At 36.2% G+C, this 24,544-nt stretch overlaps 1 protein-coding gene across 6 annotated transcripts in view; it reads left to right on the top strand.

Annotated features, from left to right (window-relative positions):
* The window catches only part of Dennd1a (DENN domain containing 1A), a 523,854-nt gene that overhangs the window by 137,952 nt on the left and 361,358 nt on the right, over nucleotides 1–24,544 (top strand). For all 6 annotated transcript variants that reach the window (XM_026386221.2, XM_026386225.2, XM_026386220.2 and 3 more), the window contains exon 4: nucleotides 12,711–12,760. In XM_026386221.2, the coding sequence (XP_026242006.1) occupies nucleotides 12,711–12,760 (50 nt within the window). The remainder of the gene's footprint in view (nucleotides 1–12,710; nucleotides 12,761–24,544) is intronic.

The raw sequence follows: 24,544 nt of genomic DNA, 5'->3' as shown, positions 1-24,544 counted from the left end.
TAGCCCAAATAGACTTTTTATCCTTTTATTGTCAGGTATTTTGGTTTCAGAGATGCTAAAGCTGACTGAAACAGAAAGTAATACTAATTCTGTAGAGTTTGGCAAGAGAAGAAGCCATAATATCTAGATAACACCAAATTTGTCTACTTCAGTGTTTTCCAGCATAAAAGAGATGAAGCAAAGAGAAGGTTTTGTTAAATTCTTAGTCTGCAGTCAAGTGATTAAAAATTAAATCTTCTACCATCTCTTTTCAGTTTTTCCTCACAAAGCAGAACCCACTATTTATTTATGATGAAACAACTGTTTATCATTTCCCTGCCTTGCAGACAAACACTGGTGTCCCTCTCTTGGTTCTGGTGAGCATAGCATCCAACCCAGGATACTTTTGAGAGTTCAGGAGAGCACATTGATTACACAGAATCGTGGGCATACCTGGGATATCCTGAGCAAACTGGCAAGTGAGATTACCCTGCCTTAAGAACCTTTAACAGAACAGCACAAATGTTCCACTCCACTGTTGCAAGTGGGGTGAGGTAGGAGAGGGACATTAGATTAGCTCTGTTCAGCATGAAGGGCTGCTCCTGCAGAGTTGCAGCCATGTGTCTGGTACTGTGGAGATGAAATGTTGATAAATAGTGATGGAGAGGGAAAATCTCTCAGTAGAGATTTAGGCAACCAATTACTTCACCAGTATACCTGAAGCTAATTCTACTCAGCTCATCTATAAGGCTCATAATTCTGCCTGAGGTTACAATAAGATCATTGAGCATATGTGTAAAACAAAACAAACAAAACAAAAACCTCCTAGCACTAGACTTGACACTTAGTAGCTGTTTTGTAAGTCCTTTTCCAGTTGTCACCCAACTCTCTCCAGAGAACGGTGACCGCTGGCATATGAGAGGCAAAATTAAGGCTGAATAGGTTGGTTTCATAACCAGAAGAAACATTGTTCACTTTCAATTACATGTGTAATTCCTGTTATTACGCATAAATGATAAACTTTTGACAGAAATTACTAATTTTACATTTATACAAATTTGAGTAGTTTTCTTTTTTCATTTTCTATGTAAAAAATAAGTCTTAAGTTTCACTCTCTAATAAATTCAAATCTATGCTTTGGCCTGTGTGATCTCTCTGCTTTCTTATTTAATCTTTCTGTGAAGATTAAATAAGAAGGCATGTAGACTGTAGGTACAGTGCTTGACAACGGAAAGTGCTTCATTAATGCTCTTTCTTCCCTTCTCAATCTCTAGACTGTCATCCAGTCATTTTTGTCAGCACCATCATTCACTGGGCATTTTCTTTGTGCCAGGCACTCTGCTAGACACTGACATTGGGTCTAATCCCTACCTTTCTTAATTTCATCTAAATATTTTATAAGTCTATGAGGAGACAGGCTTGTAAAATATTTCACCAATTCTAAGATGCACACTTTTTTCATATATTAACATCTCTGAAATTGGGATTTGTCTTAGAGTTCATGATGTATCATTTCATTTGCAGCATTTTTTAACCTAGTGGTATTTACAATACTATATTTATAATTCATGACTTCTTAAGAATTAATGATTTAGCAAATTAATTGCAAAAAAATCACAGATGCTTTCTCTGTGTATATTAAAATGGATTTTGGAAACTCAGAAGAAATACCAACTACAAGGGACCAGGTTCAGAAGAGATGGTCCTGTTCAAATTTGTTAAGTTCCTTTGTTGCTGTCTTTGAGCACAACCACTCTCCCTACTGCCAGGGTTATTATTCAAGGCTCCTCTTTCTTCTGGGAGGCCTGAAGGGTACCCAGCTGAATGTCTTTCCCCTCCTGTGGGAATGTAGGATGCTGAGATTATAGTCAATTTGGTGATAGGAAGAACAGCCAAAGAATTGGGATGTCCTGAGTCTGCCTGGGGGTCTGGAACAGTTAAGAGTGGGATAAGAGGTTGAAAAGGTATGTGTAAACTGGATGCAGAAGGTTCAAACACTTCGGTGACTTTCCATGTATTACAGTAAAGTTTAGACTCCTTGACATGCCCTGTAAGGTCCCGTGTGATGTGACCCCTGCCAGGCTGTCCAAGCTCACTTGCCTCTTTCTCTCCCCATCGCCTCTTCTGCTCCAACCTACCAGCTTCTTTGTGCAAAGGACTCAATGTCCAGTGGCCCTTCCCCCTGCTGCTACTTTTGTATTCCCTCTCCAAATATTTACTTGTTGGATTCCTATTCATTTCTTAAGTCCCACTTCAATGTCGCTTCCCAAGAGGCCTTTCTTGATCCTTCTATCTAACTTTAGGCCCTTGCCATTTTTCTAGAGCTCTCTGTTCTTAGGTATTTTGGCATCCATTTCTATAGTCTCTTTCTTTCCAGTTAGATCCTAAGCTCCATGTGGACAGGCACCATACCTTCTTGCTTGGTTACTGCCTTAGGTCTCTAGCATACTGTCTGGTACTAAATATGTCTTCTTGCTTAGGGAACCACATTGGCTTTCTTTTTTAAGATGATTTTGACATAGATTTGATTTTAGAATTCCTTTATCTTGTTTACTAACACTTGGAAAAGTTTCAAGGAATCAGAAGCTTTTCTTGACAAAGTTATGTTGAACTCCAACAACCTTGGATTAAGTCACATGCATTTGAATCTAAGTCATGTGAGTGGATCATCTGTCCCCCAGCAAGAATCAGTGGTGGTCTGAGAGCCTTTCTTGTTCTGATAGGGTGAAAGAGATTAGCAGATATATAGGAACCCAGATGACAAATTTGGATCGTAGACATGTCCAGCCTGAGAACCTGTGAGAGGTGAGGCGGAATGTGCAATAGGCAGTTAGAACAGGAGCCTGAAGCTGCAAAGGTAGTCCAGGATGAAGATTTCAATTCGAGAGTCATTTAATTAGTGAAGATAATGGAAACTAAAGTATATGTAGACTATTATTAAAGGAGGATGCAGAGAGAGAAGGAGGAAGATAAAATCCTGGGAAACACATTGAAGGGAAAGATGTTGGAATGGACACCAGAAGTTGAGGAGAGAGAGAGAGAGAGAGGCAAGAAGAGGCCCACCTATTTTCTTTATCTAACAGAACCTTGGACAAATATTTGGGCCATGAGTAGAGCACCAGAAAAGCTCTTCCCCTATTTTAATATTATTTTCAAAAATGTTATAAATAAAATCATTCTCAAAGGGAGGAGCTGTCAATAATTCAGAGAACATGAATTCATTTATCTGTCAAGAAAACCCTTGACCTCACCTATAGAAGTGAACTGTTAATGCAACAAGGCCCTGGGTGCCATCCTCAGCACTGAAAAAACCCAAAACAGAACAAGACAAAAAACAGAAAAAAAAATTGTTTATAAAAGAAGCAACTATTTTTGTGATGAGTCCATGTCACAGAAGAGTTGTGAATTCTAGGTGATAGAAATATTTTTAATTCTTTGTAATAATTTTTTTTTCTTAAAAAAGGGTATGTTTGCCTGCAGTAGACATTTGACTACTTAGCAACAACCAGGTGTGAATTATTGGATTTCCAGAAATACTGTGGTTGGCAAGGTCATTTTACCTTTTAGGAATTTGAGTTTGGGGACAGTGGTGAATTTGTATCATGTTGTTAACAGGCTCCTAGGTCAGGATTGACAAAATATTGCTAGCTGGCCAAATCTTGCCCAGGGCCAAAGTTTTTGTTTTTAAATAAACTATGAACACTAAGATTTTTTTTTCTTTTACCCTTTGTAGGGCTTATAAAGAAACAAAGAAGACTGTGACAGAGACTCTAAGTAGCCCACAAACCTAAAATATTTACTGCTAACCATTTAGAGAAAAGGAGTTGCTGACTCCTTTAGGTTGTAAGTTGTGTGTGAAATGAACCGAAAATTCACAGGGAAACTGAAGTTGATGTAATTCCAAAATGTTTAAATGTGTTAGGGCTTTTCTATGAAATAGTGACTTACCTCTTGAATCCAGAGAACACATTTTTGGTGGCAACAGGTGTACTTTGATTGAAAACTGCCTTGTGCAACATGACAGAATATCAGAGTAAAAGGACTTCTGTACTGTGTGGTATCTTGGAATGTTTAAACCTCTTCCGGTTCCATTGTTGTGCATGGTTTATCTCAGGCAGCCTCAGGTAAACATTAGCCTCTGTATGTTGCAGCAAAATATGCAAAATGAAAGAACACATATCTATGACATTGAATTATTTTCTTTGCTTTTATTTTTTTCTCTAAAGGGACTCCCCCCACCTTCGTTACAAAGTTTAAATTCCTTGAGTGTTAGATTTTAGAAAACTTTTTCAAATTTCAGTAGGTTTTCATATCATCTTGCCTTTTGACTTTGTAATGAGATATCATCAGTCTATTCTGATTATATAAATTTCTTCAGTCTTAAATGCTCCTTATATCTTTCTATCAAAATCTGTAGGCTGTGAGAAATAAAAGTTCTATAAATAGAGATGACTGTTTAGTGAGACCTTATCTAATCAACTGCTAAGTAATACTCTCTCAAAAGTGGATTTGATATTTACATTTCAGTTTTCATATTCTCCTCACAATGTTTGTTGATGGTGTCTAACATCCCCTGGCACTGGATAAATAAAGCCTGTTATTTTCTTTTCAACCTTTTCAGCTATTATTCTCATACAAGAGCTAAGAAGAAGGTTAGGTATATTACCAAACTATGATCCTGTTCATCAGAAGAAGCTAGGAATCTTGATTAACACGCCTTGTTAACTGATGATTTCAGTTCCATACTGGTAGTGCTAGAATAATTTGTATAAACCAAGCAGTACAGATTCCTTATTTTAGCACTAAGACTTACAAAGGCTTCTTTTAGCAGCCTTTAATTTTGTACTTATGTATGTGACATAGCCTGTGGCTGTGATAGCTACTGTGAATCTGCAGTTGTTTGGGGATGAAAGGAGGAGGCAGCTGGAAACTCGGTAGCTACATCTAGCTGTCTACCTAGAGAAGGCCTTGATTTCAAGTTTATCTAAACAAGCTCGACTAATCCCAACTATCTGGGGGGATCCACTGTCAAAACAAGCAGCGTGGCCCGGAGGCAAACACAGCTATACAGAAATGAAGGCTGGGGCTTCGAATACTCTGATGACTGCATACTGGAGGCTTTTTTTTCCCCCCTGAAAGAGGGTAAGAGAGGTAGAATTTGCATAATGCCTTTTCATTGGAAACTTTTGGAAAGCTGACAGACCTCCAGCTTATAGATCTGTAGCCACAATACACAGTCTATAGGAGAATCCTTGAATGACCTAACCATATTGAAAGAAAATATAAAAGCGTCCAAGTATAGCCAAGTGAGAGAGGAAAAGAGGCCGATGCATTGTCTAACATCTGCTGTACTTCTCGTTAGTTTTGTTCTTTGCTATTCTGTGTGGACTTTGGAGAAGCCTAAGACAGCCTAACATGAATCCTATAATCTTCCTTCTGAATATTTATGTAGCATGCCAGCTTCTAAGCTGTCCTTTGCGTTTTCCTACTTCCCCCTCATTTTCATGCTCTCAAATGAGGCCAACATTTCAAAAGCTAAATAAATGTTTGTGAATGTTTATAAAAGATTTGCATAAATTTGTCCTTGTCTGACAAAGATCACTTTTTTCTTATGCCAGTTCTGAAAAAAATTTTTTTTAAGGTTTTGGTGCTTGTCTTGACAACAAAGTCCTACATCCCAGAACAATGATTGCTGATTAAGTGGGAATGCAATTGTGACTGAATAGGCTTTCAAGATACTGGCTAAAAAAACCCCATCATCTGAAGGCTGAATTATAGAATTTAGAAAATATTATTAAAAGTACACATTTAAATCAATTTTTCAGTACCGTATCATTAGGTAAAACAAAGAGTCTCACAAATTAAAAGAAAAATATAGCCACCCATGGTTTAAAAAATTCTCCCACATAAATTTTAATAATTAAAATGTTTCAATAACTCAGAATATCACCTTTCTTTCCTACATTTGAACATATTTAAAAATAATCTTTAGACTGTTAGGTAGTTTTTGGAAACCATGAGTTTCCCAGTGGTACTCGTTAATATGGTTACTGGGTTGGTGATGGGAGGGGATTACCAGGCAGTCCTTTAAGACATCTGAATGCTCAATCATACCTTGAGAAAATCCAAACTATATGAAATATGTGTCAGCACATAATTATAAGAAACATAATACACGTAAATACAGAGTACCCAGATATTTGTGCCACTGATGTGTTTGCTGAATTCATTTATCTTTTAAAATTAGAATAGATTTTGTGGAGTGGCAGGGGAAGTTGTGGGTAGAGGTGCTAATTTAGTTCAGAGATATTCAAAGATTGGCAGGAGAGAGAGGTAACAGCCAGTTCTGTTAGTCCTTTAGTTGTATTGGTTTAGAGGTTTAAGTTGTCATTAAGGCACAAACTAGAGCCACTTCTCTGACACAGTTTTTATCACATCTGCTAGGCTTGTGTCCCAAGAGGAGACGTGGAGAGCAGTGAATTCAGCACGGGCCCATTATCGACTGCTTTTTCGTGTGTTGTAAAAGGAGTGAGACCTCAGGGAGGCTTGGAGCCTCCTCCCGTGTAATGTCCAAGTCAGATTTGAAGGACTGGTGGCAGGAAAGCTTTGGCCTTGGGGTGTGAATTCTAAGAAATAGAGGCACAATTAAGTTTAAAAAATTCAAGGACTTTGAGCTTGATAATGAAAGATTTTTTTCCTTTGACTAATGTGAACAGAAAAGATGCCCATCTGTGCACATTTTTGTGTGCATTTAAAATATTTAAAAGCTGACAGCTTTTAATATGCTTACAAAATAGTATTTCTATCAGTGCTCTTTTTTCTTTCTTTTTTTTTTTTTTTTTTACCCCCGCCCCTTTTTTTTGATAGTATCTTCCTGAGGGCAAGTTGCTTCTTCAGTGAAACCATGTTTGCAGTTTTACTGTTGGGACCCTATTCCTTTGGTATGTGCTGACTTGTAGCCCCTCTTCCTCCTCCTTTTAAGAAATATTGAAAACATGCCTGGTCAGATAACAGGAATTAAAATGATTAAGGAAATGCATAAGACAAAAATATTTTTGAGTAATAATAATAGATCTGAGGAATTATATTACTGATGCCACCAAATAGTAATTATAAGAGATGGTAACCAAATCAGTTGTTCATTTGTAAGTATTTGAAACAACATTAAGAATTTTATTGGCCTTTAATACTTTGTAAATAAAGCTCTCATTTTCAACCCCTTTGATGTAAGGTTTAAAGTCAATAAAAAGAAATTGGAATAGAGCATGTTATCTAATATTGTGATTATGGAACAATTTTATTTTAGGTAGTTTTTGAAAGAAAGGGAAGGATGCAAAAGAATAATTTTGTTAAAAAGTTTTTACTTCGGACTTTAGAAGGTCATGGAGATTTATATGTAAAAATAGTTCTAGGGATGGCTTTTGTGCTGTTGTATACCTTCCTTTTCTGCACTTAATATCCTTGACAATTTAGATATAAAGCTTATTTGATACATGATTATAGAACATGATGATTTTTCTTTATTTCATAGTAATTTTTTGAATTACAATATAGTAATGCTTTGAATTACAACATGTATTCTGAATAATAGGTAATATACAGATTACTATAATTATATATATGACTCAAAATCAACTAATATTTACTCCTAGTTTACATTTATAAAATGTAAACTAGGAGTAAATATTGAATATTCCTATCAAGGAAAGGAAGCAGACTCTGTAGCCTTTGAGCTACATTGTTAGAAATTTGACCCAGCTTTTATGTTTGGTATTGAAAGGTCTTTCTGTAAAGTTCTTTATTCAAAGCTTCTTTTTCTCACTGAACAACAACAACAACAACAACAACAAAACGAAAAAGAAAAGTTGTTTTTAGCCAGAGTATGGATCTAGGATTTAATTTGACACTCAAAGTGAAGGTGAAAAATTATATTTCCTGTTTTCACATTTAGGAAACTTCTGATCAACATTCTTGAACTTGATGCTAATTAAGCTTCCAAGAACTTCAGCTTCCCCTTCTTAACCATTTAAAATCTTTGTTTGCTTTCCCTCAGAGTCCCTGATTTTAACTTGAAATAGCTTAAAGTAGAAATTTTGTTAGCTTTTTAATGTTTGGATTTGTGTGTGTTCTGTTTTTAACTTTCAACTTGGGTTTTAAGATCATCAATCAAAGATTTTTCTTTCAAGTCGGTGGCACTGCTCTCAATTGCAGGACTTAGAGGGTCAGCATTTCACTCATGCTATTAAAAAAAAAAAACTTAGAAAGAGTATTTTAGGAATTTGAGCTCCATGGATCTTTTCATCACATACCTACATTTTGAAATGAACAAATAAGAAACCCAGGAAATGTTCTACAGTTTCCCACCTCTCCCTACTTTGCTTTCTTTCTTTTTTTTTGGGGGGGGGGGATAAAGGTAAATTATCTATTCCTCTATCAGATTTCAGCAAGCCACAAAGAGGCTAATTGTGGCTTTATATATTTCAAAATACTTTCACTTATTTATACCTTTCATTTAAATGTTTTCTTGCACACATTTTTTTCCACTTTTGAACTGTAAGAATGTGGCTCATCTCCCCACATTCTGTAGCTCCATTGGACATTATGATCAGCTTGTGCTTTTATCTTTCAGATGGCATTTATTTGTGAGGCATATATGTCTGTGTATGACTGGCATTTGTTTTCATCTGCCACATAATACTATTTTTTGTAGGTTTCAGTGAAGCAATGAAAACAAAGTATTGGACATTTGAAACGAGCTGTTACAAAATTGCCTATACTCCCTCACCTTGTACACCAAATTCAGAGCAAATTGGTAAAATCTTATGATTAATAATGCCAATTAACTTCATTGAATTTAGTTTTCAAGATTTTGCTTCCAGATAGGATCCTATAATGGATAATATTATAAATTTAAACCTTTACCTTTACAGGATTTTTAAGAGATTGGCTCAGTGCCAGTACATAATCAACTTTGCCCAGATTGGAGCAAATTCCCTTGATGAGCTTTCTGACCAGATGAGAATTTGTGTTGGGTGAAATGAATCAGGTGTAGACTGAAATGAACTCAAAGTTCATTTCTGAATTTCATTCGCAAGTGTGTCCAAGGTTAAGTGTTTTAATTTCATATTTTGGTTCATATTCAGGCGTGGGGTCTACTTGTAGGCAGAGCTTTGTAGATGTTGTTGCAGTCTGCCATTTAATATATGCTCAACTGAAAGGTTTTTCTAACTGCCTGCCTACCACAGTTCCTCCCTGCCCCCTCTGCTCCTGTTTCTTCCCATGTGAAGTATCATATATTTTGTTAGGAAGAAAAGCCCTTTTGGAAATTGCCTATTTCATAAATTGTCTGGTGACACAAAGGGGTTGAATGCTACCTTCTTGTCTCATTTATTTTGAAAACTTTGCTACTGAACTCACCTTAATCAATGAGCTCAGTGTTGTCTCCAATAAGTTGTGTGTTGGATATATTGATTGGGAGGGATTTTAGAAAACCGTCTGGGGTTTATAATGTCAGCAGTGTTTTGATTATGAAAAGAGTTGGAACCTGGGGACATGGAACCAGGTGGCGAATGTCCTAAAGCCAGTGGTGACATGGTGGACTGGTTCCCTCCTGGGATCTAGTTCATGCCCTGCACTTTAACTGTGGTGACTGGCTACTATAGATTCACTTTTTTTGCTCATTAAAATGTTAAAAAATCAAACTGTACATAAAAAGATTTGTGAAAATATAAACTTGGGAATTGATCTGGAGAACTGGCACACAATCCTTCCCACCCCTCGACTTCCCAATGAGGTCATTTACATTTCATCAGCTGTGCTGCATCTCAAGATCCGATTTATGTGGCAGTACTTGAAGTTGTACTGAGGCTGGTTGTCTGAAAGAGCTTGTGTTTCAAGGGAGAACAGAAAAATTGCCTTCTATGAAGAAAGTTCCCTAGCCAAAGATGCAGATTCTAGAGAGAAAAAGAGGCTGGTAAACTGGTTTAATGATTGTTTTCCTAGTAAAGTTGATATTGAAAGATTTTGGCACACTCTGCCATAACTAGAATGCTCAAAATAAATTTAAATCAGGAGTTAAAAACCCCTCCCTTCCTTGGAGAGTGGCCTTTTCATATTTGAATAACTGAGTTTTTCTTTTGTCAAAGAGGATGAGGTAAGGTAATTGAAAGGAAAGCATTGGTATTAAGAAATGTGGTTTATTTTAGCAGTTTTTATTTACAAAGAACAGGCTTGTTTCCACTCCCTCATCTTGTCCTCCCCTTCCCAAACTGAGAGGTAGATATTTCAATTCTGATTGATATCATGTGTGAATATTCCTAGCACCAAGTTTTCCTCTGACAGCACACCATCAACTAGTTTGACTTAAATTGGAATATCAAGCTCTTGCAATATCACAAACATGAAGAAACATATTGTAATGTACAAACGTGTCTACATTTGCCTATATTTCCTTTTCTCACCCCCCACCCCATTGCTTAATTAGACTTATAACTATTTTCTTGGGTAAAAAAGGAAGATTGATGGGAGATGGGTTACACTTAATCTGTTTGGTAGTTTGATATTCTTTCTAGTATTATCTGACAAGTTCAAGATTGGTTTTTACTCTTGACCGTAGAAAGTGGTAAGTAGTTGCTGTATTATAGTGAGTAATAAGTTGGGCTTATTAGATTTCTTGACTGCTGTAGGGCATGATGCTTTCTCATGGCCATGGGGGTCTTTTCTTTAAAAAAAATCTTTGAGGCCTTTTGCCAGCATAACTCCAGCATAGAGTAGAGTACAGAAGTGCTTTATGCACCTAAAACTTTTGAGGGGTAAAAGATAACCGTCTTTGTAGCTGATATTGGCAGTGAGTGAGAGCTTAGAACTGAATTTTAAAGAATAATGAAGATAAGAGATACTTTGTGATGTTATTTGAAAGTTGACATAGATTATTTTTGCAAATAAGTCATAAGAGTTTTGTGTTTGTGAATTATAGTCTATTTTCTAATTAACTAAAACTTAAAGTGACTGTTGTATATGATTTCTTTTCCAATACTTGATGTAATGACATCACACAGAAATTGCTTGAGGTGATTCTGTGAGACTAGTTATTGTAATTTATTTAAACAACTTGTTTAAAAGCAATATGTATGGGCCTCTGAATGCCACATTACAAAATTGAATTTTTTATAAGTAATGCCTCTTAGAATATGCTGAGGTATTCTTATCTACTTTATTTTTGAGTTTTCTATTCATTACTGTTTCATGACATGCCTTAACAGTGCTGTGATACACATAGTACCAATTCAAGATGATATTAAAAAATAGGATATGCTCAATTGAATTATGTAGGCGGAACATGCTCTGGCAGAGCAAGTCAATGTGCTTTCTGCTTCATTGAGTGGGTTATTAGATTGATGTGGTTTATTTCTTGAATGATAGAACTGGTTTTAAAAATAAATGAAGCGAGAAGCATCAATTCAGTTAGCATTGATAATTCATTATTATTGGTTAGAAAAGTGCTACATTTGTAAACCGATCTTTAATTTATCACTTGGGTTAGGATTTGCAGTGGGCTGGTTTGTTTTAATTTGAACCAGCTTCTCAGTGATTGAAAAATGTGTTCTTCATTTTGTCTTGGAAGCTAGGATTTTAAATAGTTAAAAAGCAAATCAAATGCATGAAAGGAATACTTTTTAAAAAATTTATAACATTGGTCTATGAACATATGATAAGCACAACTGTGGGCTATCAAAGCCTGCAGTTAAATTAAGTCAAGCTAAAGAAAGTCCTATGAAGAAAGTAGTAATTACGTGTGTATATGTTTATATATGTGTTTAGCTATGTGTATATATGCTACATAAGTGAATGGGCCTGTTGGGAAAAGCCCCACACCACTATACACTATGTCTGATGTTCCAGTGTTTATTTTTGTCTTAATGTAAGAAGATTGCCTTTTATGAAAACAAGTCTTTGAGATGTCACTCTACTTTTTGTGTCTCTGTCCTGAATATTGTGCTTGGTTTTATTTACCTTGATATTTGTTTAAAAAAAGGTTTAGACTGGTAGTTTGCTTTAGATTTCCATAAATTATGAACAGGTAACATATTATGATAATGGTATTTAAATAAAAATAGTATACACTTAGAGTGGTTACAGTTTACAGTTTGATTCCAAAATTAATTTCAGCCCCAAATGGCAACTTCTTTGTAAATGAAGTTTTGAACTTTAAAATATGTAGTTGATAATGTTCAGGGACAATTATCTTCAAGTTGGCTTTCTATTCTGCTGTGATTTGGCCTATTGATATTGGGAAGTGTTGTCTAATCCCGGCCTCCTCTGTTCCTAGGTAACAGGCAAAAACAGTGCCAGCAACAGCAGCCCTGCCAGGCCAAACCCATGTGGCTCGGTGTTATTCACTCTGATCCATATGGTCAGGCTGGAGATGGTCCCTGGAGGGGTGTTAACACTCAGCAACCCAACCGCCTCCCTCCCTTCAGAGCTTTCCTGCATGGCTCCTGCTGCTTACCCATGTGTGATTCTTGATTAATTTTTCATTTTTAATGAAGTTTGATCATGTTTATTATTTCTCATGATTGACTGCCTGGTACTCCTCCCATGTAATTGATAAAGCCCATATTTCTTCATCTGTCTTCTCTTTCTTCAGGGTAAAGTTGTTAGATTGTGCTGTGGTTAATGTTAGATTTATTGGTCCCATTAGATGTATAAATTATCTCTCCTTCTCTCCACAGGAAGTTCTACAGACTTTGACCAAGTTTTGTTTCCCCTTCTATGTGGACAGGTAGTGTCAGATTTTCAAACTTTATTAGAAAAAAAAGTGTTAATGAATCTGCTATAGAAAATAAAAACCATACCATTCTTAACATTCTGTCTGTTTAACCATCATTTTAAAACATCTGAGTTCCAAGGAGAGTTGTTATATTCTCCTTTCCTGGGGATTTTATAGACATTATCAAAAAGTTTAAAGCTTAGAGCTTTGTATTAGTTAGTTTGTGACATGTATTTTATATTGCATTAATTTTTTGATTTTGGTTATCAGACTTAAACCATGATTAAGAATGGTTGGTGTTTAATCCAGGGCTGTTTAATTTTTATTTAAATCTGAATATATTTGGCTTAAATAATATTATATTACTTTATGACCTTATGAGTATTGTATAGATTTTGTTTTCCTAGACTTCACCTTATAATTTAAATTAACACAGGTCTATCTTGTTTAAAGGTATTCAGCTAATTAAAAGGCATGTTGCTAAATAGTGTTTTACATTTTGTTTTGGTGGCCAAGAATAGTAATATCTCTGGGGAAATCAGCATTTTTTATAGGTTTCTAGACTAAAAAATACACAAACATGTAAACATTTCCCTAATATTTACATTATGATAAACTGTTTCTTGAAGAGGTACAAGTATAGGAACTCTTAAGGTAAATAATATAATCTGAGGGTTTTTTGTTGTTGTTGTTTGTTTTTGAAATAAGCCATTGTTTAATGCTAACAATTTTAGTAAAGCTTTTTCTTCTATTTTATAAAAACTATAATTTACTAATTATATTAGTACAGTGAAAACACAGTGATCTTTATCTTTTTTCAGGAAATATCCCTCTGTTTTTCACTATAGTTGAAACATTATGTTTTGGAAGCATTCATTTGTTCTCTTGATTTTTGTCTTTTCTTCAGTCTTAATGGAAAATTGAATTACAAAATTGTACATGATATTTTTAAAATCCCACTTTTAGTGACAGGTTATAGGAAATAACCATTGTAAGTAATTTTATAATATGTTCCAAGAAAGCTATAAAATGTGCCCATCTTCAGGAAGGTTCTATTGTGTATTTCAGTGTACCCAAGCAAGGCAGGATCCGAAGGATTTTAGTCTTTTAGAGTACATGTGGGTAGTGTGCTGCTTGTCGTTCCCCACCTCCTGCCCCTGCCCCGTAAACCTAAAAGTAGTGTGAGATGGGAATTGGTAGCCAAAGAAGTTTTAAAAAGTACTAAAAAGCAACTCTGGAAGGTTGCCAGCCACTTAATCACTGCTCTCCCTGGTTCTAACATGTTATTTTTTAAGCCAATCAACCATTGTAGTATTTCCAGACTCAGATCTTTTTAAACCCTGGTACCAGGGATGTTTTAGTAGCAGATTGATGCTCAAAACAGAGTATCCTTAATTTTATGAGGGTCAGTCATTGTAATGAGAGTCCTCTTGTTTCTTCTTTATCCTAGTCCTAAAAATAGCAAGGAAGTAGGGTTTTGTTTAGAGATGTTTAATGCAAACTTCACATTTATATGTATGATTTAGCGATGCATGAAATCTCCTCTAGTCACTTATAAAATGTATTACAAATTATGGCAAGGACATATTTATACAAACTAATAAACTGAAATGTTTTAAAAATGTAGTTAGATGTTTAACAAAGGAAAATTAAGAACACATTTTTAATGTGATTTCTTGTTAGAGTAGTGATCTGTTTTGGCTAGGTGTTCCTTAATTGGCTTTGTGAACTAATTTGGGAAGATAGGCACAATGAGATTGTCTCCCTTTAACCCCCAACACATACCACACACACTTCTGTTTCTCTTGCTTACACTACATGCATACCTCTCTGCTCAACCTACCCATCTGGATTATTACATTCTGACACTGAATAAAAAGCAGTTTGTTCAGTGATAATCCTAAGTCTTTTTTATTACCAGTAATGTTGGGAACCTTTTCATTGTCATTGGAAACATATTTTTCCTCTAAAATGAATTTCTTCAAATTACCCTCCCCTAATCATGTTCCTCACGTGGTTTTTGATAAAATGACTTTGGAGACAGAGTTATCCTTTTATGCATATATTTTATCCTTGCCATGTTCAATAGTTTTTCTTACATTGTATTATATTATATACTCAATGAGTATTGATAAATTCTATTGATACCAGAAACAAACAAAAACCCACCCACTGTGTTTTGGCAACTGTATTTCATCTCTTTTGTTTCCCTGTCTCTAACTTTGACATATGTTAATGCAGAAGAGATAATCATAATTAAATTGACTTACAAGATATGCAAAGGATTTAATGTTACAATTTTTTTATTAGTTTGCAGTTAGCAGTGCCAAATGGATATGTCCAGATTCAGAGGCCCACAAAACTCCCTAAGTGTGTTTATGATATTGTTAGACTTAGAAAATATGCTAGCATGGGAGATGAGCAATGCCCCAGGTGATTGCATTCAAAAGAGAAAGCTTCCTAATCTTTTTAGTATCTGTGCTTTTCTACCCTAAGGAACAGTAATACAACTCTCTGACATCTCTAGTCTGTATCAAGAGTAGGATTTTCACAGTCGTCATCAAATCACCCGTTAACATTGACATCTTGCTGTCTGTCTCTTGTGTTGTTTTAAGATTTTTCTTTCTGAAACTAGGACTTATGAAAAATAACAATGCTAGTAACTCTTCAAAGGAAAGTGCATTCTCTTGTATTATTTCATTTTATCATCCTGCCATAAGAGATAAGAACAAGTACCATTATCTTTTGTTTGTTTGTTTGTTTGAAACGAAGTGTAAGTTGTGGGGAAATTGTGACTTATCCAAGGTCCTTTTAGGCTACCAGTGCATCCCAGATTCCCATCCCCGCAATGAGTACATTTTTCAGTAGATCACTTTGTGGGAAAGGGCAATCACCAAGCAGAAAGGGAGGAAAGTAGCATTTGCGCTCCTAATTGATTCTAGTCACTGTGCTGTACACTCTTGTCACTCCCTCACTTGTTCCTTCCCAGTAACTATAAGAGATAGGTGTCCCTCCTCTCCCCAGAAGAGCAAAGGAAGGGTCAGGATGTAGCATTATGATGGGTAATGTGCAGGATATAGAAATGGTCTCAGACTTGGAACCCTGTTCTCCATGTGTTTCCCAGTCTAGTCCAAGAAGTATTATGAAGGCATTTTAAACAATATTCAAAAGGATGGGAGGTTATAGAAGACTGAAATGGTCAGAGAAAACTTGATATGGTGGGTGAGACTCATGTTGAGTCTGCCAGGCCAGCAAGAAGTGGATAAGTGGAAGGGGGAGCCTAGCTAACACCCCATATGCACTGCAGAGCAAAGCAGAGGAGAAACTCCCAGTGAGATGTTCAGTCAGAGCAGATGGAGCCTGCTGGGGAGAGGGTGATGTGTACCACGATAGCTTGGGCTTTAGCCACAGGAAGCCTTGAAAATGTGTGGGAGCAGGACTGCAAAATTTTAAAGCTGAGATTCATCTGGTTCAAGCACCCCATTTTATGAAAGGGAAGCCAAGATCTGCAGAGGGGAAATGACTTGCTTATTGTCACAACTAGGTAATTACAGAGCTGGGAAAGAACAGGTACATCTATTCCCAGCCCAGAGTTTTTTCTACCCTTCTCTGTCTTTGAAGCTTTTTGTGGAGGGGAGTAATGAAGTATCTGTGCTCAGTTCTCTGTATTGCTTTCAAAAATTTTCATTATTATTGATAAAAGCAGTCTCTCTAAATAAAAGACGTGTCCCATTCCATATTGTGGTTGGTACTTCTTTGCACTTGACACTGACACCCAGCTTCAGGTAGTCAGAGCACTCATTGGATGATGGAAAAGCTATTGCTTTCTATGCTTGTGCTTATCCTCTTTCAGAACTCAATCAGTTACTATTCAGTTGCTCTGTGAATTATACTTGTACCCACCAATGACAGGAGTGTGAAATGAAATGACATCATCTTTTTAGGGGCAGAGGCACCATTTAATGATTTAGGATGTCACCACAGATGCAAATGTGGTTTAAATGCTGCTTATCTTTTTTTTAAAATTTCATATCTCTGGTTGTGTGTATAGTATATTCACACCAATTCATGTCTTCATACATGTACTTTGGATAATAATGATCATCACATTCAATCATCATTAATTACCCCATGCCCAGTCTCTTCCCCTCCTACCCCTTTGCCCTATCAAGAGTTCGTCTAGTCCTACTATGCTCCCTCTCCCTATCCTACTATGAATCAACCTCCTTATATCAAAGAAAACATTTGGCATTTGTTTTTTGGGGATTGGCTAATTTCACTTAGCATTATCTTCTCTAACTCCATCCATTTACCTGCAAATGCCATGATTTTATTCTCTTATTGCTGAGTAATATTCCATTGTGTACCACATTTTTTTTTATCCATTCATCTACTGAAGAGCATCTGGGTTGGTTCCACAGTTTAGCTATTGTGAATTGTGCTGCTATAAACATTGATGTGGCTGTGTCCCTGTAGTATGCTGTTTTTAAGTCCTTTGGGTATAGACCTAGGAGAGAGACACCTGGGTCAAATGGTGGTTCCATTCCCAATTTTCCAAGAAATCTCCATACTGCTTTCCATATTGGATGCACCAATTTGCAGCCCCACCAGCAGTGTATGAGTATACCTTTTTCCCCCGAATCCTTGCCAGCACTTTTTGTTGTTTGTCTTCATAATAGCTGCCATTCTGACTGGAGTGAGATGAAATCTTAGAGTGGTTTTCATTTATATTTCTCTAATTAATTGCTAGTGATGATGAACATTTTTTTCATGTGTTTGTTGATTGATTGTACATCATCTTCTGAGAAGTGTCTCTTCAGGTCCTTGGCCCATTTATTGATTGGGTTATTTGTGTTTTTTGGTGTCTAGCTTTTTGAGTTTCTTTATGTACCCTAGTAATTAGTGCTGTATCTGATGTGTGAGGGGTAAAGATTTGCTCCCAAGATATAGGCTCTCACTTCATAGATTGTTTCTTTTTTTTTTAATATTTATTTTTTAGTTGTAGTCAGACACAATATCTTTAGTTTTGTTTATTTATTTTTATGTGGTGCTGAGGATCGAACTCAGGGTCTTGCACGTGCTAGGCAAGTGCTCTACCGCTGAGCCACAATCCCAGCCCACTGATTGTTTCTTTTGCTGAGAAGAAACTTTTTAGTTTGAGTCCATCCCATTTGTTGATTCTTGATTTTAATTCTTGTGCTATAAGAATCTTTGCTTGTCTTTTTTTTTAAATGTATCTGTTATATACTAGACTTTCTTTCTTCTTCTTTTTTCTTTTCTCTCTTCTTTTTTCTCCTCCCTCCGTCCCTCCCTCTCTCCCTTCCTTCTTTCCTTCCTCTCCTTCCTTCCTTCCTTCCTTCCTTCCTTCCTTCCTTCCTTCCTTCCTTCCTTCCTTCCTTCCTTCCTTCCTTCCTTCCTTCCTTCCTCTTTTTTCTTTGTTTTTTGGTACTGGGGATTGAACTCAGGAACACTCAACCACATCCCAGACCTTATTTGGTATTTTATTTAGAGACAGTGCCTTACTGTTGCTGAGGCTGGCTTTGAATCTGCGATCCTCCTGTCTCAGTCTCCCAAGCTGTTGAGATTACAGGTATGCACCACTGCCCCCAGCTTTTTTCTTTTTTTTTGGTACTAGGGATTGAACTCTACTCAACCACTGAGCCATCCCCATTTTTGTATTTTATTTAGAGACAGGATCTCACTGAGTTGCTTAGCTAAATTGCTGAGGCTGACTTTGAACTCTGCGTTTCTACTGCCTCCGCCTCCTGCACACTGTGATTACAGGCAAGTGCCACTGTCCCCGGTGTGCTGTGTTCTTTTCTTGCACTGAAAGGTAATGCATTTATTTACATGGTTACATTATCATTGTGCTGCATAGGAGGAGCAGAAGCTCATGTAGGTTCAATAACATGCCTGAGGTCCCATTCCTAGTGAGCAGGAGAACTGTTTTGGGAACCCTCATTTGTCTTATCTCCAATTTCATCGTACTTTTTCAGTTATACCATACTACCTCCATTAGGTCCACCACAGTATAAAGCAATTAAAAAACATTTTTTTAAATTTCAAAAGCAACATATGTGTTTATTGTAGAAAAGTGGAAAATTCAGATAACTTGAGCAGCCCATGTAGACAACATGATTAGCACGTTTGCGTTTGTCTTCATGGCCTTTCTTCTTCTTTCCACTTCCATACTTTTACCCTGCTCTGATTTTCAAATGAGAATCCATTCAGCTCACTTTAGTCTCATAGTTTTCCTTAAAATATCGGTGCAGCTGTGAGCCCTGTGATTATTTTGACAGCATTAGATAACAGCAAAGCCACTGGACCTTGGTGGATAGAGAGTTAGGAGTTACAATAAAGAGATCTAGATTTATTTTGGGTTGCTACCACTGATTTGCGCTTGAGGCAAGTGACTTCTCTGAGGGCTTTCATGTCTTCATGGATAAAATGAGGGCATTAAATGAGTTCTTTACTCTTGTTCTGGTTTTGATGCTAATTCTAGAGTTATTCATATTTACTTTGCCAGGCTAATGTAGGCAAGAGAGTAGACAGATGTATATTCTTTTTTAGAATTTTCTGGTGGGTTTCTCATCTTATATCTGGCACTGTGACCTAATGTTGATCCCCAGACTGGAGTAAGCATCATTCTCACCATTTGCGTTGCTGAGCAGGAATGGTGAAAAACTTGAGGCTTAGGTAGATGAAAGATGTGTCTCTGGAAGGAATATTGAGACTCGTGGAACAACATGTTGGAAGATACGGTGTATCTTCTTGTCCAAATTTCCTCTTTGATGCACCTTAAATTTCATAATACTATCACAAACTGTATGATTTTTGCTCTACTTGTCCAAATTGTTCTCCATCTGACAGTTGGATAAAATTTTTGAAATTATAAACCAGACTGTTATTCTCTTGATTGAAACTGTTTGATGGCTTTCCATTACCTTTACCAAAGAAACAAAAAACCAAAAACTCCTAATTATTTACCATGACCTACGAGGCACTCTGCATCCTCTGTTGTTTGCTCTATGTATCAGCTTCATATAATCTGCTATTTTTTTTAAAACTCCTGTGCATCTGATGAAGCTTCATTTCTAACACTGAGAGATGCACTGAGAGAGAGGATGGATTGACAGTATATAGCTTAGCAGATAATTGATTAGTAAACTACAATATGTAGGGGGTAACAAAATGTTTCCATTTCACCTCTTGAATTTTTATAATTGCAAAACAATGATCATTTTTGTTGGGTCTTACTATACCTGGTATGTTAATTACTTTGTATTATTTCTAATCCTCAAAAATACTCTGCAAAGTAGTTTTATTCTGATTTTACAAATGAGGTCAGAAAGGTATGATAACTTATCTATGTGAGTAGCATATCTGGGATTCTAATCTAAAGTCCAGACCTTAATGTTCATCTTCTCTCTCCTGCATCATTTGCTTCTGCCTCTGTTGGTTTGTATGTGGTATTGAGGATCAAACCCGGGCCGCATGCATGTCAGGCGAGCGCACTACCGCTTGAGCCACATCTCCAGCCCCTCACCATTGACTCTTTATTGCTATTCAGTTACCACCTGATTCTCTACTTTTTTAAAAAAAGTATTTACTTTTTTTTTAGTTGTAATTGGACACAATACCTTTATTTTATTTTTACGTGGTGCTGAGGATCGAACCCAGTGTCTCATGCATGCTAGACAAGCACTCTCCCTCTGAGCGACAACCCCAGCCCTGATTCTCTACTTTGTGAAAGAGTTATCTACACACTTCAGTTTATTTCTCAGTAGTCTTCAGCCTTTCTCTTGCTTCTGTCATTTAAGTAGAGCTCTTCCTATTAAGATCATTTGAAACCTCCATATTATTCAATGCTATAGACATTTTTTTCTCTTCTCATCTAGATGCATGGATACAGATTATCTCTCTCTCTCTAGTTTGTTTTGTCTGCTGGTCCTTCGTTTTTCCTTGATGGTCTTTCTCCTCCACCCATCCTTTCAACTGGTGTTTCTATGAATGAGTCCTGGATGCTCTTCTGTTTCTTTGAGCTCTTTCCTTAAAGTGATCTCATCTTTACCATGGTGTTAAATACCATCTGTGTGTAGATGATTTCCAAATTTATAGCTCCAATCCAAACATTTCCTCTGATTTCCTATGTAGTATGTTCAACTCTGTACTTGACATTTCTATGTAGATGTTTTACAGGCTTCTCAGACTTAACGTATCTCAAATGGAACTCTTGAATCTCCCCCCAAAACTTAAGTCTTTCCTATTATTGAATGGTAATATTCTGCCTCTTTGCTTCTTAGTTTTCAGCAAGCCTTTCATTCCTACTTGCTGATTATAACTTGAAGTCTCTACCCGTCTCCATCTCTTTTCCCCCTGCATGAGAGCTAATGTTACCTGGACTACTGCAATAGGCTCCTGATTATTACCTCTGCTCTGACTTGTGCTTTCTTCCAAACTGTTCTCCATCTGACAGTTGGATAAAATTTTTGAAACTATAAACCAGACTGTTTTTCTCTTGATTGAAACTATTTGATGGCTTTCCATTACCTTTACCAAAGAAACAAAAACCCCCAAAAAAGTCCTAATTATTTACCATGACCTACGAGGCACTCTGCATCCTCTGGTGTTTGCTCTATGTATCAGCTTCTTATAATGCTGCTTTTTTTTTTTCTTTAATTTTCTGTGCATTAGCTCTACTGGTACCATCTTAGTTCCTGGAACATGCCTGGCTCCTTCCAGCATCCAGAATCTTTGCACAGCTCTTTTATTCATCTGAAGCACTCAGGCCCTTGCTTTCTGAATGGCTGCTCCGTCCCTTTTGTATTTAGTTCATTATTGTCATCCCTTAAAACCTGCTCTGACAGACCACATTCTCTTAGTCTTCTCCTCCTCTGTGTTTTCCTCTTTGATGCACCTTGAATTTCATAATACTATCACAAACTGTATGATTTTTGGTATACTTGTTTATTATTTCTCTCCAACCAAATACTAAGTTCTCTGAAGGCATGGACTGTTTATATTGTTAACTGTTATATACTGATTCGTTGGTAATAGTTTTGCCTCCCTTTTATTGTTACAGTGCCAAGTGTAGTTGTAGCTCAGTCTGAAAATGGATAACTAAACTGAAAGTATAGTAGGGTGATCCTGACCCTGATCTATTGGGTTTATTTCTGGAGATATTCCAGTTTGGTTTCTGTAGCTTAACAAGAAGTATAATCCATTTGCTAAGACAACTGTGTTCTTCACATACTTCAGTTCCTTAAACTCAGGTGAAATGTCTCAAGGAGGCATTTAATTGTGTTTAGTACAGCATGGCAGATGGAAAGGACATTGAACCAGAAGTTGGTTTGGATTTTTGTCCTAGCCCTGATTACTTCCAAAACAAATCCTAAGCCTCAGTTTTCCCATCTGTAAAATGAGAGATTTGAATGAGATGGTTTCCTAGGGTTCCTTCTGCTTTGATTACTGTGAAATCCCTGATTCTTATAGAAATTGTGGGTTCCCACTGGAGAGAAACCTGGAAACTGCAACCTTTAAGGAAACAGATCCCTTCCCTAGTGATTTTGTGAATGATAGTGAGCACTCCTATAGATGACCTCAACAAGTGGAAAGAATGAATGATGAGTTCCTTGGAAATTCAGAACCCTGAAAGTTAAACTCTGACTGCCCCAACAGATTTTAATTTTATTGGAAACTGTCCAAGGGAGAGATATTTTATAGTCATCTGGCTTTGAACTTTTGATACCTTGTACTTCTCATTATTATGAATTAAAAAGGTGAATCAATTGAGAATATGTTGTCTCCTTATAAGCTGTGCCCCCTGCCCCCAAGAATATTTCATTTGAATGCAAATTTGAATTACTTGGTCCCCAGAGGACTACCCTTACTGATAAAATCAACCGACATAAGAGAAATAAGGCCAAATTACTACTTCCATTTTTAAGTATTGAAAAGCTGAGTCAGGAAGATTCTATGCAAGTGTATGATTTTAATGTGTATCATACGTTTTGATTCGTTGGTAATAGTTTTGCCTCCCTTTTATTAATTATTCTTACTAAGGACTGATCTTTATGCAAATGCTAATTCCACTGATTCCCAAAACATTCTTTGGGTTGGGTGGTAGTTTCTCATGCTTATTCCAGGTGAAGAAACTGAGGCACTTACTGGTTTAAATAACTCATTAAATTAAGGCCCAGTTACCAGTGATTGACTTGGGTTCTAAACCAAATAAATGAGTAATGAGTTTTTCTTTGAGCCTACAGTGTAGCTAAACACATTTTCCAGCATTTTTAATGGTAGTGAAAAGATAATAGGAAGTTAATGACACCAAATTCACAAGTCAGGTTGTGTTCATTCTGTGTCCTTTTCTTAGAGATCTTGCGTGTTTTCTTTTCATCAAGTCCTGTCAATAACTTTCTCTTTTAGAATGCTTCTCAGTATTTATTTTAAACATTTTTCAAGTGAATTCAAACCCTGAATTAAAATAATGAACAGTCATATTTGGTATGATTACATAGTAGTATTTTGCAAAGCACAACCTTTTATGCGACTCAGACTCATTCAGACCTGTTGCTTTAAATATTTCAATAAAACAGGTTTTCCCCTCCTCCATTGAGGCCCATGTTCCTCCCCAATCTCTTTAATTATGTGAGCTAGAATCCTGTTTCTCACACATCTTCAGTTCTCAACCTTGTTAAAATTAATCATATAATCCCCCTTTAAAACATAGTATTAAATCACCATAGTAACACAGTATCCAAGCTTTATAGATAAAACATAACAGCCATAAGAAGGTAGCATTTGGTGTCCCCTTGACAGCTCTATAACTTTTATGTGTTCCTTCTCCTGGCTGTATAAGGTGTAGTGATGGGATTACTTACACCAATTTTATTACTACCTTGTTTTAAAATTGCCACCTTGTTTGTGTTCACTTTCCTAATTAAATAAGGACAGGGGAACACTTTCTGAATTATTTTCCCATACTCTAACCACTCGCCAATGGATGCAATTGTTTCCTTAAGTATAACTAGGCAGGGTCCTTGACCTTTGTACTGGGATACTTTGACAATCCCTTTAATTTTCTTATGTAACTTGCATAAGGAAATTTTGGAAAGAAAGTCTACCCCATATTTGAAAATTTAATTGATATAATATCCAGAGACTCAATAATAATTCTGCCTTGGGAAGAGGTATGGGGAAGCAATGGTTTTTCATTGCCACTAATAATTTGTAAAGTAAATTATAGGTGATAGCATCAATTTGAATATTTTACCAATTTGAGGGTTTTTTTGTAAAATACAATGTGATATATATGAGTTGATGAGTCCCTTTGAATAATTTCAATGTCAAATTCTAGAATATTATGTTACTGTAAATTTATGCATTAAAATTTGGAATGCTTACATTAAAAAAAAAAGGAGTCCAATGCAAGGTACCTGGTAGACTGATTTTTAAATAGTGGATTTTAAAACACTTTGCAGCTTTTTACAAAGTTTCTAGACTAATCTAATTAGTAATATGCTTTAAAATTTTTATCTTCTATTGCTTCTAAGTATTATTTGCTACTTTTTTGCTTTGCAGGAATTTTTTTAGCTTTTTTCTTTAATGTCTTTGCTTCAAACATTGCTTCCATTTCTTAAAAAGCATTTTGCAATGCTTAAAATTTTGGTGTTTCTTTTTAATTTTTTTTCATGAGCTCTATTATTATTATATTATTTGCATTACAATTCTTAATACACTTTTATACCACAGTTTATCATATCTCTGTATATAAGATATGTTGACACCAAATTC

This window comes from Urocitellus parryii, chromosome 4, assembly GCF_045843805.1.
Source record: "Urocitellus parryii isolate mUroPar1 chromosome 4, mUroPar1.hap1, whole genome shotgun sequence".
Lineage (NCBI taxonomy): Eukaryota > Metazoa > Chordata > Mammalia > Rodentia > Sciuridae > Urocitellus > Urocitellus parryii.
This window is presented reverse-complemented; position numbering and strand designations above follow the sequence as displayed.